General features: G+C 37.9%; 1 protein-coding gene across 6 annotated transcripts in view; it reads left to right on the top strand.

The window, feature by feature from the left end:
• Positions 1–15,853, top strand: part of TLL1 (tolloid like 1) — a 131,249-nt gene that overhangs the window by 76,934 nt on the left and 38,462 nt on the right. For 5 of the 6 annotated variants that reach the window (XR_009747244.1, XM_061475447.1, XM_061475427.1 and 2 more), the window contains 3 exons: positions 1,518–1,623; positions 4,297–4,421; positions 12,801–12,916. Coding sequence is in view for 5 of the 6 variants with exons in the window: in XM_061475447.1 (XP_061331431.1) it covers positions 1,518–1,623; positions 4,297–4,421; positions 12,801–12,916 (347 nt within the window). In the remaining variant the exon portion in view is untranslated. Of the gene's footprint in view, positions 1–1,517; positions 1,637–4,296; positions 4,422–12,800; positions 12,917–15,853 lie in introns of all 6 variants that reach the window. The other variant, XM_061475453.1, reaches the window with a different exon arrangement.

The raw sequence follows: 15,853 nt of genomic DNA, 5'->3' as shown, positions 1-15,853 counted from the left end.
CAAGGCATTAAGTAGTACTGGCTAGAAGGAGAGAAATAGTAATCATGCTCAAAACTTTGAAGGAACACCTTTAAAAGTCATGTTTCTGTGCTTGAGAAAGGGCTTTTCTTTCTTAGTCTTTACTGAATTATAAGTACAAACATATCAATAGCTTTTTAGTTGCCCAAGAGGTTTAGACCTGAAAGGTAAGCTGAGGACTTTGAATCTGTAACAAAGATGGGTGGTGTTCCCATGGTTTCTACATTACTTGTTGCTTATAGAGCTTGCAGCTTTACCCAGTGGCTTAGGTGCTGCTGAGATAAAGCATCTGAGGAACGTAAGAACTTTAAAGTGTGACTCATCTCTTTGTCAGTCTAGCTGCTGTGCCCATATTTTTGTTGTGTGAGCAAGATGGGAAACAACCTAGCATGTTCATTTTCAACGTTCATAAACGTGCACGGTCTTTATGAAATACTGTTTCTGACTTACGAAAATTCTCTGCACGAGAAGGAGCGAAATCAGAAATTGCCCAATGATAGCTTGGAGTATTTGTCTGTGTTTTAAAACAAAATAGACATGAGATGCAATAAATCTTTGCCACCACAACTAGGACTTGGAAGGTGACTCACAGTTGATACACACTCCCACAAGTCTCAGATGTCCTGAAAGGACATGTGCATTCAAGCCTTCCTTCTGTTCTCTATGTGTCATTGACTTGTGTAGATGCTATAAATGCATTTTTCTGTGGTGGGGAAAATCAGCTGGAGTGCCATACTCAGCCTCCTGTTCTCTCCTTTCAGTTGTCTCTCTAGTTTCTGGATTTAACCACCTCTTGTGGTGCGGCCTGAGTTTGAGGATCACTAAATGGGATCAGGAAGTCATGACCACAATACATTTGGATTCTGTTGTTATGCAAATTATGTTGGTTAATGATGTTAGTCCCACTGCAGAATTTTGCAGGATATGAATGGGAATATGAATTGGAGTAAGCGGTTCTTTGCATCTCTCACTACAGTGATTAGAACAAAGATTTTCTGGTCTGGAATTATGAACTAAGTATAATTCTTCTGCTGTTGTTAAATTGCAACAGCTGACTCTTGGATATATGACTTTGTAGTGTTTGTATTATATGGGGGCTCAGAGAGTAGCCTTTGCTATAGCAAAGTCTCTTTAATTTAATATCCAGTCTAATGAGTCTACAGTGAAGAGGGCTCTTCCAGATTCTGCTGTCAAAAGAAATTTCTTTCTGGAATTAAGAACAAAGTCAGCAAATTTTATGGATTCTGTGTGAAGCGCAATATAATGTGTTGGGCCTTTACATAGGTTAGATGAATGACAATAGTCTTTCTAAATGCCAAATATGGAAATTTGATGTGTATTTCAGAAGACATGTCTGGCTAATAAAATCACACAGTTACTCCCAAATGGATAAGATTTATGAATGATTAATGAATTATTAGATTAGGATCTTCGTTGCTTGGTGTTATCTGTACAAAAAGAAGATATTAAACAAACTTTCAATTATCAATCATTCATAGGTCAAGAATACAACTTCTTGAAGATGGAGCCTGGAGAGGTGAACTCCCTTGGGGAACCTTATGACTTTGACAGCATAATGCACTATGCCAGGAACACCTTCTCAAGGTTGGAGTCTCAGGTTATACCTTTTGACTTTTAATTCTATTCCTGTCTGTGAATGCTAAGAACTATGCTTTTTAAGTATCCTGAAATTGCTTGAAATATCCCGTGTGATATCGTATTCTTAGAGCAGTCAAAGGACAGCTTGTTTATTTTAAGTCAGAATAATCTAATTATATCTTTAAACACATTTTGTTTCTGTTCAGTTTCAAAGGAGCCTTTTGATCTTGCTTCAGTTTTTTTAGATTTTAAGACAAGATAGTCTGGAAACATCGTTTCCTGCTAATACTTTCTTATTGTCTCAACAAAAAGTTGAATTCAGAAAAACCAAATAATTGAAATGGTTGAGGATTTCTTCTCTATTGTTTGTACAGACTATTACTGTCATCCAACCCATATAATAAAGAGTTCTGCTGGCTTTGCTCTGGCCTGTTGCAGGCTGATCCATTCTCTGTTCCATAGTACCTCACATGGGGCTTCATCTGAAACTCTGCATGGTTGTGGGAGCTATAGAATGAGCTGCTCACATAGGCTAGCCCTACTCTGGAGAAGTGAAGGTGGAGTCTTTCACCTGGCCTTCTGTTACATTTCATACCAAGTTGCAGTTCACCTAATTACTTTCTAAAAATACCAGAGAAATGTAAATTAAAAGGAACCTAAACGGAAAAAAAAAAAGCAAAAAAGAAAAGACCAAAACTAACAAAATTTGCTAGTTTTAAAAGATATATCCTTAGCTTTTTTTATCCAATTTATGCATTTGAAGGTAAAAAATACTAGACAGTCTAAGACTCTGAAGTAAACTGAAGACCACCAGAAATCTCACCAGCCTTTGCAAATGCTTTGAGCTTGTTCACCTAAATATAAATGATATTATTAAAAAAAAAAAAAGTAAAAATCTTACCAAAGGATGTATTCAACATGCTCTTCCAGGGTGAATTATGTGTAAGGGAATGAGCAGCATGAGCTAGATATTAGTCTCATTGCTTAATCCAGGTACAGATGCCATTACCTTAAGGAAGAGATTATACTAATCTATATAAAATAGAGTAATTAAATAAGCTGGAACCCCCCCAGAGTCCTAGGGCAATGACAACATCAAGATAATTTAATTTGTGGGCCCTGATCTCACCACTTTCAAGCTGGCAAAAACTGATAGTGCCATGAGTAGGCATGCCTTGCCCCAAGGTACAAGAGGTTGTTACTTCATACTGTTTAAAACCAACCAGCAAACCCTTGAGGTCACATGCTGATTTGCACCGATTTATCTTGAACACATAAGTCATGCTCACTATGGCATATTGCCAGCTGTTTGTTAGACTTTATTCACCCAGATAAGTAGTAGAACTCACAAAACATCGTAAAATTCTAGTCATGCACAGTGATGTTGTTCATGTGGTATTAAAAGTGTAACAGATTATTCCCTTATTAAAGTGCTAAGTCATTTAAGGGAGGATTGGTTGGTTGGTTAGTTGGTTGTTTTCTTTAAGTATGAATAGCATCAGTTTCAGGTTGTACTAAAAATCGGTGGTGTGCTGGTTTAAGCCCAATTCACAACTAAGTACCAAGCTGCCACTCGCTCAACTCTCCCCTTCCCTGTGAGATGGGGAGGAGAATCAGAAGAAGGTAAAACCATCAGGTTGAGATAAGAACAGTTTAATAATTGAAATAAAGTGAAATATAATAATAGCATCAATAATAATAATAGTAAGGAAAAGCAAAGAGAGGAATAAACCACAAGAAAAACAAGTGATGCACAATAAAATTGCTCACCAAACACCGACTGTTGCCCATCCCATCCCCAAACAGTAATTAACCCCTCCCAGCCAACTCCCCCCAGTTTATGTACTGAGCATGTTGTTCTGTGCAATGGAATATCCCTTTGGCTAGTTCAGGTCAGCTGTTCTGGCTCCGCTCCCTCACAGCTTCTCGTGCCCCTCCTCACTGGCACAGCATGAGAAACTAGAGCCCTTGATCAGAACAAAGACTGGCAAATGTCCCTAACTTTTGCTCTCTTTACATGTGTAATTCAGATTTGAAGACTTCCCTTAAAACCTTTATAAGGAATAGTAACTCTGTGATTAAGAATTCTGTGATAGGGCCTAATGTATGTATTTATTCTATAATTTTATGATTAATTCTTTTCAATATAGTGACAGCTTAACAGCAGTGCTTTTTTCCTGTGTAGTCTTCAAGCAAAGAATCTTAGAATAGCAGATTGAAAGAGACTTCAAGGATTATCTGGTCCAGTCTTTCTAGGCAATGCATGAATAGAGGTCCCAGCACCCTGTCCAGCCAGACTTTAAAAGTGCCCAGTGTTAGGGAATCCACCACTTCGCTGGGGAGATTATTCCAGTGGCTGGTTGCTCTCATTGTGAAAAATTTTCCTCATGTCCAGTCTTAACAATAGAAAGAGATTTCCCTCCTGTTGTCTAACAGAAATATAAAAGCTGATGTGTTAATTATGTACTGAAAGAAGATTCTTTTTTGATAACTTTGCGTAAAATTTCCCAACCTGTGGAATTTCTATGACGTTTTCTGTGTTTAAAGTTTTACCGTCTTATTTATGCCAGATGTAAACTTTAGATTTACAAAATAGCATTATACATTCATAAAACTCAGTTTTATGACAGAAACCTGATAGGGGGTTTTGGGGTCTATTTTTATTTTTATTTTTTTTAGGGGCATGTTTCTGGATACCATTCTCCCTTCCCGTGATGATAATGGTATACGACCTGCCATTGGCCAGCGTACTCGTCTAAGTAAAGGAGATATTGCACAGGCAAGAAAGCTGTATAGATGTCCAGGTATTGCACCACAAACAAACAAAACCCACATACTAGCAACTGTTTAACTTGTTCAAGAGGAACAATAAATTTTTTGAGTCAGCTGCTCAGTAGTTTGCTTTCATGTTGGCAACTGATGTAGGCAGTTCAAGAACTGAATCATAAAAAAATCTTACAGATAAGGTCTCTGGAATGCAAGACACTTAAGGACAGATAAATTGCATGAAACCACACTTAGTTCCATGACGTTTCAGTCTTTGTTTTACTTAGCTGTTCAATGACTAAAAAAAACCCCAAAAGTTTAATGTCATTTCTGGATTGCATATTGACTGGGCCCTTATTTGAATTTAAGTAAAGTGCAGAAGAAGTAAATTAAATTATTGCAGTGAGCTAAAACATTATATTTTTTGAAAATTTGACAAATAACAAGCCAGGACAACTAAGTTCTAAAGTCTTTTATGGATTATCTGCTTAATATTGTTACAAAATTTCTACAGTCTTAACAGATACATTTAGTATTTTAATATGTTCTGCGTAATTCTAGTATCCTATAATTTCAATGCATGTTAGTGTTTCATCTTAAAACAATGTTGGGGTAGAGTTACTGTCTCGGAGACATCAGTGGCAAGCCTGGAGTAATCTGGAGTCAACCCTGTGCTTCTTGCTCTTCTCTAGTGCTAGTTCTTTAAATGTTGGCAGAGGGGTGGGAATCTCAAAGCAAAAGGTTTTACTTTCCTTGCTATACTTGTGGCTGATACCAGTTTTAATACTTGGTGTCAATCAAAGCAGTTCAGAAGTGCCATCTCTCCACCAGAATTAGCGAGCAAGGTCCTTGTAGGAGGCTAGACTTATGAGCTCTGTGCCACATAGGTTACAGCCCTCCTTCTCCTCATGGGAATTGATGAAGTCTCAGTAACTGTTTTAAGTCAGATATATGGCTACTCTTTACCACCTGATCAATACAAAAGGACTAAAAAGAGAGATCAGGACTGAAGTGATGGAGCTGCTTCAAATTTGTATCAGCAGCAGTGGGATCTGCTGAAGATCTGGGGCATGTGATGTGCATTTAATGTACACTGTACAGCTGAAATATGTTTTTCCTTTGTGCTGTAAGTACACTGAATCATAACCTGTATATAATGAGAACATGCACAGTGCCTCTGGGCCTACCAGAGGAGAAAACACTTGAACATATTTTCTTTTAACAGTTGTTCCTTTTGGAATAATTTTTGCTCTTTCCTTTTCGTACAGGAGGTATTTGAACAATGTCATTCTTCTTGGCAGTATTATTTCTATTAAGAGTATACAGAGAGCAACAATTTCATAAATACAGAGCATACATTCATATTTTGATAAAAGACAAATATTGGAGGCAAAAATAGTCTATAGAATTAAAACTGAGAAGTCGCTAGTATCTTATGATCACATTGATATCTTTAAGATAGGGGGAAAAAAGCAGCCTAGGCTGTTTAGTGCAAATATAATACTCTAACATGCACTTTCAGTCAACTGAAAAAGATGCAGTATGCATTTTGACCTAATGTTCAAAAGTTGTTCAGAGAAAATGTCCTTTTCATATAATTCATTAAAATGTGTAATGATGAGTTATTATTTCTTTCAACGCTTGAAAGTCTTGTTGAAATCTAGTTTCGCAGTGTTGAAAACCCATGGTTGTTCAGCTTTAATGTGGACTTTAAAAGTAAGCTATTTTTTTTCAGCACTTGTGAACAGGAGTCAGAAGGATAAAAAAAAAGAATGGTGGTTGCAGGATCATGCTCCTTTTCTGACTCTTCCCTTGGACAAACTTTGGGATGAAAGACATTGATTTTCTAGCCTTACATAAATGAGCCAGTCTGTAAAAGAAAGTGATTTTTAAAAGAGAGAAAAAGTCAAAAGATTTTGCTATGAATTGTAAAAAGCACACTATTTACCATGATATTTTTTTTGGTTAATATTTTTAATAGAAGCTGAATAACTGAATAATATGGCACAAACTTAAACATCCAATAGAGAAAGCAACTCTGTGAAAGTTGCAAAGTACTTGTGGTATAATATATTTTCCAGGGAATAATGAGATTGAAAATTCAGATGTAAAGCTTTCGGTTTTATGAAAAGAATCATGTGATCACTGTAGCATATAGCAGTAAAATCGCTGACGCTGTGTTGGTTTTGGAGGTGTGCTGTATTTCCTGTTTCAGACAAAACTTGTTAATCATGATGCCTGCTTATGATAAAAGAGCAGTGAATATTTCAAAGTTAGTAACATCATCATTGTTTCATGTGTTCATTTGTGTTGCCTTAAATGTATGTTGTGGTTTAAAACCAGCCAGCAACTAAGTAACATGTAGCTGCTCACTTATTCCTCACCTCCTCTACCCCTAGTGGGATGGGAAGGAGAATCAGAAAAAGGTAAAAATCAGGGGTTGAGATAAGAACAAATTAATAATTGGAATAAAGTAAAATAGAATAATAACAATAACAAAATAGGAAAAAGAGAGAGAGAAACAAACCCCGAGAAACCCAGGTGATGCATGATACAATTGCTCACCAACCACTGACCGATCCTCAACCCAACCCGAGCGGTGACCAGTCCCTTCCATGTGACTCCCCTCAGTTTATATATTGGGTATGATGTGCTGTAGTATGGAATACCTCTTTGGCTAGTTTGGGTGAGGTGTCCTGTCTCTACTTCCCAGCTTCTTGTGCCCCTCCTCACTGGCAGAGCATGAGACTGGAAAGTCCTTGACTGGGGTAAGAATTACTTAGCAACAACTGAAAACATCGGTGTGTTATCAGCATTGTTCTCACACTAGATCCAAACTGCACCACTGTACCAGTTTTCTATCACTTCTGAATCACAGGACAATGCAATGTGACAAAAGTACAGAAAACATAACTTAAATAAATGAGTGTTTTACGGAGATTCACAGTTCTTTGATAAAGGATTTTATGGCATTGTGCATGTCTTATTTGGAATTCTAGTTATTCCTGCAAGCAGTTTCTGGTTCAAGAAGCTGGATGCATTTTCTGGGGCCTGTGACCATGAAGTTGAGCACAGAGCTGCTGGAGCATACAGCTGATCTTCACAGCAGTGAGGCAGCTGAGCCTTCCAGGTTGTTTTAGCTAGTCAGGATATTCAGGGTTATTATTCAGGAAAGGGTTTAGTTACTGAAAAAGAAGAAAAACAACATATTTTGAGCTTGATGAAGCCAAGGCATGAGATTTGATAACCTGTTTTTCATCAGCTGAGTGAGTGCCAGGACTCAACAAACTATCAAAAGTAATTTTGGTTTGGTTTTGACTTTTGCTTAGAATTTTGTCAAAAGAAAAAACATTACTGCTACATTTTAACAGTGACTAACGTTCCACAATGATTAATAAGGAGAAAGCAAGCAACTAAGTTGAGTTCCCTTTCTCTGCCAATCTGATTTTGAATTTTGACTGTCCTGGCATTTGAGAACAGGTCTTGAACTTCAAGGCTGGGTGTATTACAGTGATTTTCAGACTGTCTAATGGAGTAATAGAATATGTTTTATTCTGGTGTAGCTACAAAAATTTCAACACATCTATTTTTATATAGAAATTATAGTTGATTTAAAATTCATATGCAGTTTTATAGGAGCAGGAGAATAGGGGAGATGACCAAGCTCTGTGGTGTGGTTGATATGCTGGAGGGAAGGTATGCCATCCAGAGGGACCTTGACAGGCTCGAGAGGAGGGCCAGCACAAACCACATGAAGTTCATCAAGACCAAGTGCAAGGTTCTGTGCCTGGGCCAGGGCAATCCCAAGCTCAAGTAGAGGCTGAGTAGGGAATAGATTCGGAGCAGCCCTGAGGAGAAGGACTTAGGGGTGCTGTTGACAAGAAGCTCAACATGAGCTGGCGGTGTGCACTCACAGCCCAGAAAGCCAGCTGTGTACTGTGCTGAATAAAAAGAATCATGACCACCAGGTCAAGGCAGGTGGTTCTCCCACTCTCTTCTGCTTTTGTGAGACCCCACTGCAGTACTGCATCCAGCTCTGGGGCCCCCAACACAAGAAGGATGTAGACCTGTTTGAGCAAGACCAGAAGAGGCCACAAAGATGCTCAGAGGGGTGGAGTACCTCTGCTATGGAGACAGGCTGAGAGAGCTGGGTTTGTTCTTCTGAAGAAGAGAAGGCTTACAGTACCTAAAGGAGGCCCACAAGAAATCTGGAGAGAGGCTTTTTACAAGGGTGTGTAGGACAGGACAAGGGAGAATGGCTTTAACGTGAAAGAGGGTACATTTAGATTAGGAAAAAGTTATTTACCGTGGGGGATGGTGAGGCACTGGCGCAGGCTGCCCAGAGAAGCTGTGGCTGCCCCATCCCTGGAGTTGTTCAAGGCCAGGCTGGATGGTGCTTTGAGCAACCTGGTCTAGTAGAAGGCATCCCTGCCCATGTCAGTGGAATTGGAACTAGATAAACTTTAAGGTTCCTTCCAACCCTAACCATTCTATGATGAAGTAGGATACTCTTAGGCAGAACGGACAAGAAATAAGTGGGTAGAGTGGGACTGAGTAGATGGGAAAGGAGGCTCACACTGGCAGGAGAGGGCTGTTCAGAGGAAGAGAAGGGGAAGGGACGAAGTTCAGCAAATTTAAAAATGCCAGGGTCTGTGATAGTTTGTGTGGAAAAGAGCAGATGAAGGCTCTTTTTATGTGCTGTTATCACTGTTCCTCAGGCTTAAATTGCTTCTATCTCTAGTGTTCACCTTTAAAAGTCAGCCTTTATTAATTAAGGTTCTTAGCTTAAGACCATTTCCCTATAATTATAAAAGGGAGTCAAGTCCACAGTAAGACAGTGCGTTGTAGTAAACTGTTGGGTTTGTTTTTTTTTCTTTAACAAGTACATTATCAGCACCAGATATTTTTAGGTGTTTGTGGCAGCTTTATATGCCATATGTGTATAGCTGTACAGACTTGAGACTGAGTAAAAGGTAGTAAAGTTCTTAATTCTCTTTGGGAAAGGATAAGCTTAAATTAACAGTGTACAAGAGTATGTATTTGCTAATGCGATGGACAAAGGAATGAGAGTTAGTTCCCTAAGTGTCCTGGAGGATCTGGGCTTTGTTGTTGGTAGATTTCACTATAATCCTTAATGGAACTTGGCCATTTGCATAGGCCAGCCCAAAGAGGTATTATACACAGGCTGTGTAATTGAACACTTGCAGCAGAATTCACTGGTAGAAATTGCTTTGTGTAAGCAATCTACTTGCTGCCTGCATCCATTGCTAATACTTACAAGGTGATGCAGAAATATTTTCCCTTTCCTTACCAAAGAAAAGTTTATCAGAAGTTTAACCTTCTCAAGCTGTAAAATAGATAGGAAATTGTTTTTCTGACTGGAATGTGGGGGGTGAGAGGGAGAGCTGAAGTAGCATTTTTGCAAGTGGTCTAGCCTAGTAAAATTGATGTAAGGCATAAGATTTGAAAGGGAGGAAAAAACTGTCAGAGAAAATATTGGTGATGTTAATGATCAACAATGGAATAAAAATATACAGATGCTTTATAAATTAGAGGTGTGTAAGACTGAAGTTGTGATTAATTTCTTCTGACATGAAATATACTGAAATTAGTTCTTAGTAAGTGGCTCTTACCACTAATTTCCTTCTACATTTCTTTCCTAAAGTGAACATCATTATTAGCGGACTGTCAGATGTTTGTAATATACTATTTTATAAGTCTGATCACAAACACTGTAGTTGCCGCAGTCCAATTACAGAGAAAAACTTACATTCTCTAGTGACAGAATTTTAATTGTTCCAACTACCATTGACCCATTGCATTGGAATGTGCTTGTAAACAAGAAATGTCCAAGTATCACCCTGCCACAGTGGCTCTGAAAGCCAACCTGGAACTCAGATTCCATAGACAATTAATTCAGCTATTGATTGATATAAGATGTTCTTGTTACAATTCCCTTGAGACACCAGAAGTTTTAAAGTAAATTATAAATGTGGTAGAAAATGTACAGTCCAAACATATTTTGTAAATTCTGTTAATTCTTAGAAGTTACCCAATTACAGTTTTTGTATGCTTCCCATAATTTCATTTTATATATATATTTATGAAAATTTAGATCTGATAGAGTTCTCCCAGGCATTTAATACTGATACAAGATAATTTTTTGTATTAAGTAGTTTTATTTTATAATTCCTAGAAAAACAAAATGTTCAGTGTTGCCGTTTACACTTAAAATCCGTAGTTTTAAGGCTATATACAACTTCTGTATATGGAGCTTGGAGTATTATTACTGTTCTGGAGAAAATAATCTTGCACTCTGTATAAGAAAGAAAAGTTCTGAATTTTTTTCAAAACTGTAATGCTATTATGCATAATTCATTGACGTATTTATTTTTGTAATGGTGTAATCTAGGGACTTTAGTAGAGTAAGGGCTGGTTATGCCAGAGTCTTTCTTCTCTCTCTTAGTCATTGCAGGACTGCATTTGATCTGATATCTCATGTCATACCAAAATGTCACATCCTTGATGGCATTTTGCTTACATACTTCACCTTGTGTATTACATGACTTCATAATCAATATTTGTCAATATTCCCCGTCTCTCATCATATCATCTGCTCTAGGCTTGCCTAGTAACAGTAGTGTTGGTGAAATAGTTATAGCTAGAGCACACAGAAGGGGTACTAAAGAATCTTGAAGTATGGTTATATGCCTCATGAGACTGCACTGATGCCATGTAGTCTCAATAAAGCCATGCATGGGGGGAAGATCAAGAGAGGGCTCTAAAAGTGGTGAGTGGAATAATTAGATTCTCACAGATCTCCTGAGTCATGAGTGCATCTGCTGCAGAGCGTATCTGCTCTTTGGGTTCTGCTTTGCTCTACCTCTGTACAAGACTGCAGTTTTACTCTTGGCCTTCTCTTAAGCGCTTTATAGACACATTGTAAGCTACGATACAGTTCACTAGTGCTGGGGTAACCCAGTACGGTACTCTGCAATTTATTTAAGTTTACATTCATCGCTGTGTTAAAAATAAATTATGGTTAATTATGGATATAGCCTTTTCATTGAAAAGTCTTTGTACAGAAATAATTATTTAGCACTGAATACCCTTTTTCTATGTGTCATTTGCTGCATCTGCCTGCATTTTTTGAAAAGATAAACCCACATATTTTAAATGAGGGGAGGGAAAGAATTTTTTTTTTCTGTTTCACTCCTAAAGGACACTGTGATGGTGACTTTAGCTATTAAATTTTTGGGGGCCTGCACCAATCTCTCTTTTCTCTCCTCATCACAATAACCATTTCAGTGTCAGAGAGTATATTTAATGGATTGAATGTAGATTATGCCTATGGTATGGTTGTCAGATTACATTTTAGACTCATTTTAACAAGACAGCCTTTACAGCTGTGTTGTCTGTCTTTGTCATAAGCAATCTCTTCCTTTGTACCCATTTATTTAAAGATTTTCCAGATCATTTATAATTCATTGAGATTTTGATGATACAGTAGTTCACCTGCTGGCAGTGGTAGCACTGTAATTTGAAAGCACTGCAGATCTGATTACACTGTCAGTCATGGGATAATACTCTCAAATTCACGTCTCTCATATCACACCTGCAAAATCGGTGGGTGAAACCAAATTGATTAAGGTCAAAAAAGATGACTGACTGAGGTGCGACACCCTACCAGGATCAGTTTCAGTCGTGGAGAATGGCAGGAGTTTTCAATGTTATACTTTAGTGTGAAGAGAATTATTAACCAGTCTGCCAGCAGCTAGGAGCATGATTGACAAGTGAGATAGGGGTGCTAAAACCTTCAATAATAAAGAATATAAAAGCCTTTAGTATTTTAGGACTTTACATTTGCTTTGCTTTATTATTCGTATGTCTACAAATCACTGTCACAAGAGATTTTGTTGAATATAGGGTTTAGTCTTCTATACCAGTATAAATGAATGAGTTTAGGTCAGATCAATCTCTCGTGGGCAAGTGAAACCGCTGATGAAATTCCAGTGTGGTGACAGTCATACTTTGCCAACCTTTGTTTTACTTTTGTTTTAGTTCTTAAAGGAGGTATCTAATGGTGTGGCAAACTTTTTTTTCACCAAAGTTAAGTTACACATATAATTTTGCAGTTGATTGACAACAGTGACATTTTAGACTGCTGTAATTTTGGTTATGTCAGCAGACAGAACACAAGTGAAATAGTTCATAGAATAAAAACATCCTGTGTAAAGTGGAATGAATGTCAGAATGGCTTAAAGTCATTGTTTTGAGCAAATCATAAAATAACTAGTCTGTTTTCTATTCTGCATCCGCAGTGAGTTAAATATATTCAGAGTAGATATTGAAAAGATGCATTTTTCTCTGTTAGGCACATTCAATTTTATATTTTTACTGTATTTTGTTTCTTTCAGCCTGTGGCGAAACACTGCAGGAATCTACAGGCAACTTTTCTTCTCCAGGATTTCCAAATGGTTACCCTTCCTACACACACTGCATATGGAGAATCTCTGTGACCCCAGGGGAGAAGGTATTTTAGCATTCCCTCAGCTAAACATAGATACTATTTTCAAAATAAAACGTTGTGTTAATTCAGCTTTTCATTTAAGTTTAAAGCTTGTATAATAATTGAAAACATGGTATGCCATAAAAAATGAGACCATGAACTATGTGCTATAGACTTGACTTTGGTCTGTGGCATTAGAACCACATCATCTATTTGGCAGCTGTCCATGGGAAATGAAGGCGTGATTTCAATCTGCTACACATTTGCATCATGAAATCTCTTCAAAACTGGCTTCCAGTTCAGTTGGTGCTTCAGTGTAAAGGTGGAAGAAGTAGTTCAGGCTTCTGAATGATCTCTTTTTCAGCATGGGCTGAATGAGCTGTGTGGGACTGATAGCTGGGTTCTGCCTAAGGAAGCTCTCAGTATGTTGAATGATGTGTTTCTGAAGTGAAACAGTAAGAACATGGGGTAAAGAAAGTGTCATTATAGCTGTTTCCTGGTATCAGTTCTAGTGCATATAGTTTTACTTCCTGGATATCAGTTTTAGGAGGAAAAGTGGCAGGAGGGAACTTGGCTTGGTGAGTAGTTTAGGGAGAGGAGTGTGCCATCCTACTGAACGCAAATCCTGATCTTCTTGTATATGCTTTAAAAACATGCTATTTGAATCTTAAAGTATTGGCTCAAATATTAGCCTGCCTCAAAATAAAGGAGAGAGGGAGTGACGGGAAGTTTCACTGAGACAAAATCTGCGGGGGGGGGGGCAGCAAAAAAGGATGTAAGTTCCTTTACAAGAACCAATGGCTGATATTAAGCAGTCAAATGCAGCCTGAGGAGTGAAATATAGAACCTAACACCAGCCTCAGTACTGGAAAGTCCAAAGAGGAAAATCCAGCATTTGCCCCCAGATCCTTCGGTCAGTTTTGTAAGTGGTCACCTACTCCATAGTGGACATAATTTTCTCCTGACTGAATTACTTTATTCTGTGTTTCTTTTTCTACCAGGGTCCTGGTAGATACCAAGAATATATGTTCTTAATGTGCTAATAGATGCTGTGGAGCTGTAAGAGCATTCGCCACTGTGGGGAATGAAAACAGTCATTTGGAAAGCATTTGCCCTCCTCTGGGCAAGAGCCAGGGACAGGAGGAAAAATAAACACACTCAGTGCTAAGAGGGCGTGGGTGGCTCTGCAGGTTGGCAAGGAAGAACAAATGGAAACAGATGAATAAGAGAAACTTTGCATAAAATATGCAGATTGATCTAGATAGGTAATTTTATGTCCCCACGATTTGTGTGGCTTCTTAGATGCTGTTGTGATTACAACAGAACTGGCTTAGATTTCTTCTCTATTCTGAACTAAAAAAAAAAATGAAAATTGTAGAGTTCATCTACAATTATTATTAGCTTTTGAAAATGGCATTAATGTATGAGGTCAAAAATGGTCACACTTACATATTCATATCATACTCCAACTTTATGTAAACCTATCTGTGGATATTAGTGTAATTACAATACATTTCTAATACCATTGAGACTGCAACCACCACTAGAACTGTATTCACTGTACCAAAGCTTAATGGCAGAAAGCCCCTATCTTGAAGTAAGAAAACTGGCTCCCTTCCCATCTTACCCCCTTCCCCAAATGGGGAAAAAGACTTAACAGAATGTTCTGATTGAAATTTGATGTGATGAGTCATGTCTGTTATGCCCTGTTCCGACCTCCAGCTCTCATAGTCTCCATATAATTCTGCAAGAATGAATTAAAGGTGTTTGTGCTAATGTCAAAAAGTCTGTTTTGTCGGTGCTGTTCCCATAGGATATTGTCTGTCTTGAGATAACAGACCTATTTACAGCAAGTGCTTGATGTGAATAGGAGATAGCAGGAAGGAGCTCTAAATCTTAACTATTGTGTGTTTCATTCAGGGTAATATTCACATTATACAGGGAATATACAAGATTATTTAAATTTTTGTTCATTTGTTTGCTGATTTGACCCTGATAGATCTCGAGAATGTTGTGTGGAGGTTAGAGTATGTATAAGTACATCACATCATGTTCTGAAATGGCAGTAAGCACTTTAGTCACCTAAAAATAAACTGAAAAAGCATCAGTCCAGATTGTCTAGCTCTTGTCTCTTGTTTATTGAGATTTTACATTGTGCTGTTTGACCATAGTTTGGAGGACTTCTATCGACGCTGCTTTCTGCAAGTACAGACACTTCTGATCTTTGATGGCAGTAAAATTCAAGAAGGATTGGACTGCAGGGGTATGCACTAGCTGTAGCATTCCTTTTATTGATAGGCATCATAAATTGGCAGCTCAACCTAAAATGTGTTCATCCCTATTACTAAAACAAGGCAGTTCATTCACCTTTTACTTGCTCTCAAGATTTAAGATTTGTACATAATACATCTATATACAGAAAAATCTCTGGGGGAGGATGATGTTAGTAATACTGTATGCCTTGTGCCAGGATGAACCCTGCCTTCTGGTGTGTAGAAATTTTGTTGGCATGGGGAGTTGCAACTGTGCCAGTGTGGTTTTTTTGAATTCACCTTTTTGAGTAAGTTATATTACTTTCCTTAGTATTTTACATGAATGATGAAATAGGACAGATAGATAAATCCTTGATTGACACGGGGAAAAATGCCACCTACAGAAAACTTAATGCTACCTGGTGTTTACAATATATTTTTAGCTTTCTTAGCCCAGGCAGTAGGAGGCGTGATATATTCTCTCAGAAGCTGCAGTAGCACAACTGAATCTGCTGTGTAAGCAGTAATTCCTTGATTGTGCTGACAAATACCCATTGATTGTTTTTCCTATGAAGAATTTCAGCCATCCTATCCCCTTGAACAAGCTCTGCCTTGGTTAGCTCTATTTAATGCTTTCCAGAATTGCAAATCAGAATCTTAAATATATTTCTACTTGTTTGGTTCCCAACCAGAAATCATGCTGTGACAG

Source organism: Pezoporus flaviventris, unplaced genomic scaffold (assembly GCF_033815535.1).
Source record: "Pezoporus flaviventris isolate CSIRO_AGI_PZ_B2104156 unplaced genomic scaffold, CSIRO_AGI_Pfla_v1 ptg000002l, whole genome shotgun sequence".
NCBI lineage: Eukaryota > Metazoa > Chordata > Aves > Psittaciformes > Psittacidae > Pezoporus > Pezoporus flaviventris.
The sequence above is the reverse complement of the archived record's forward strand: the minus strand, read 5'-3'. Positions and strand labels throughout refer to the sequence as shown.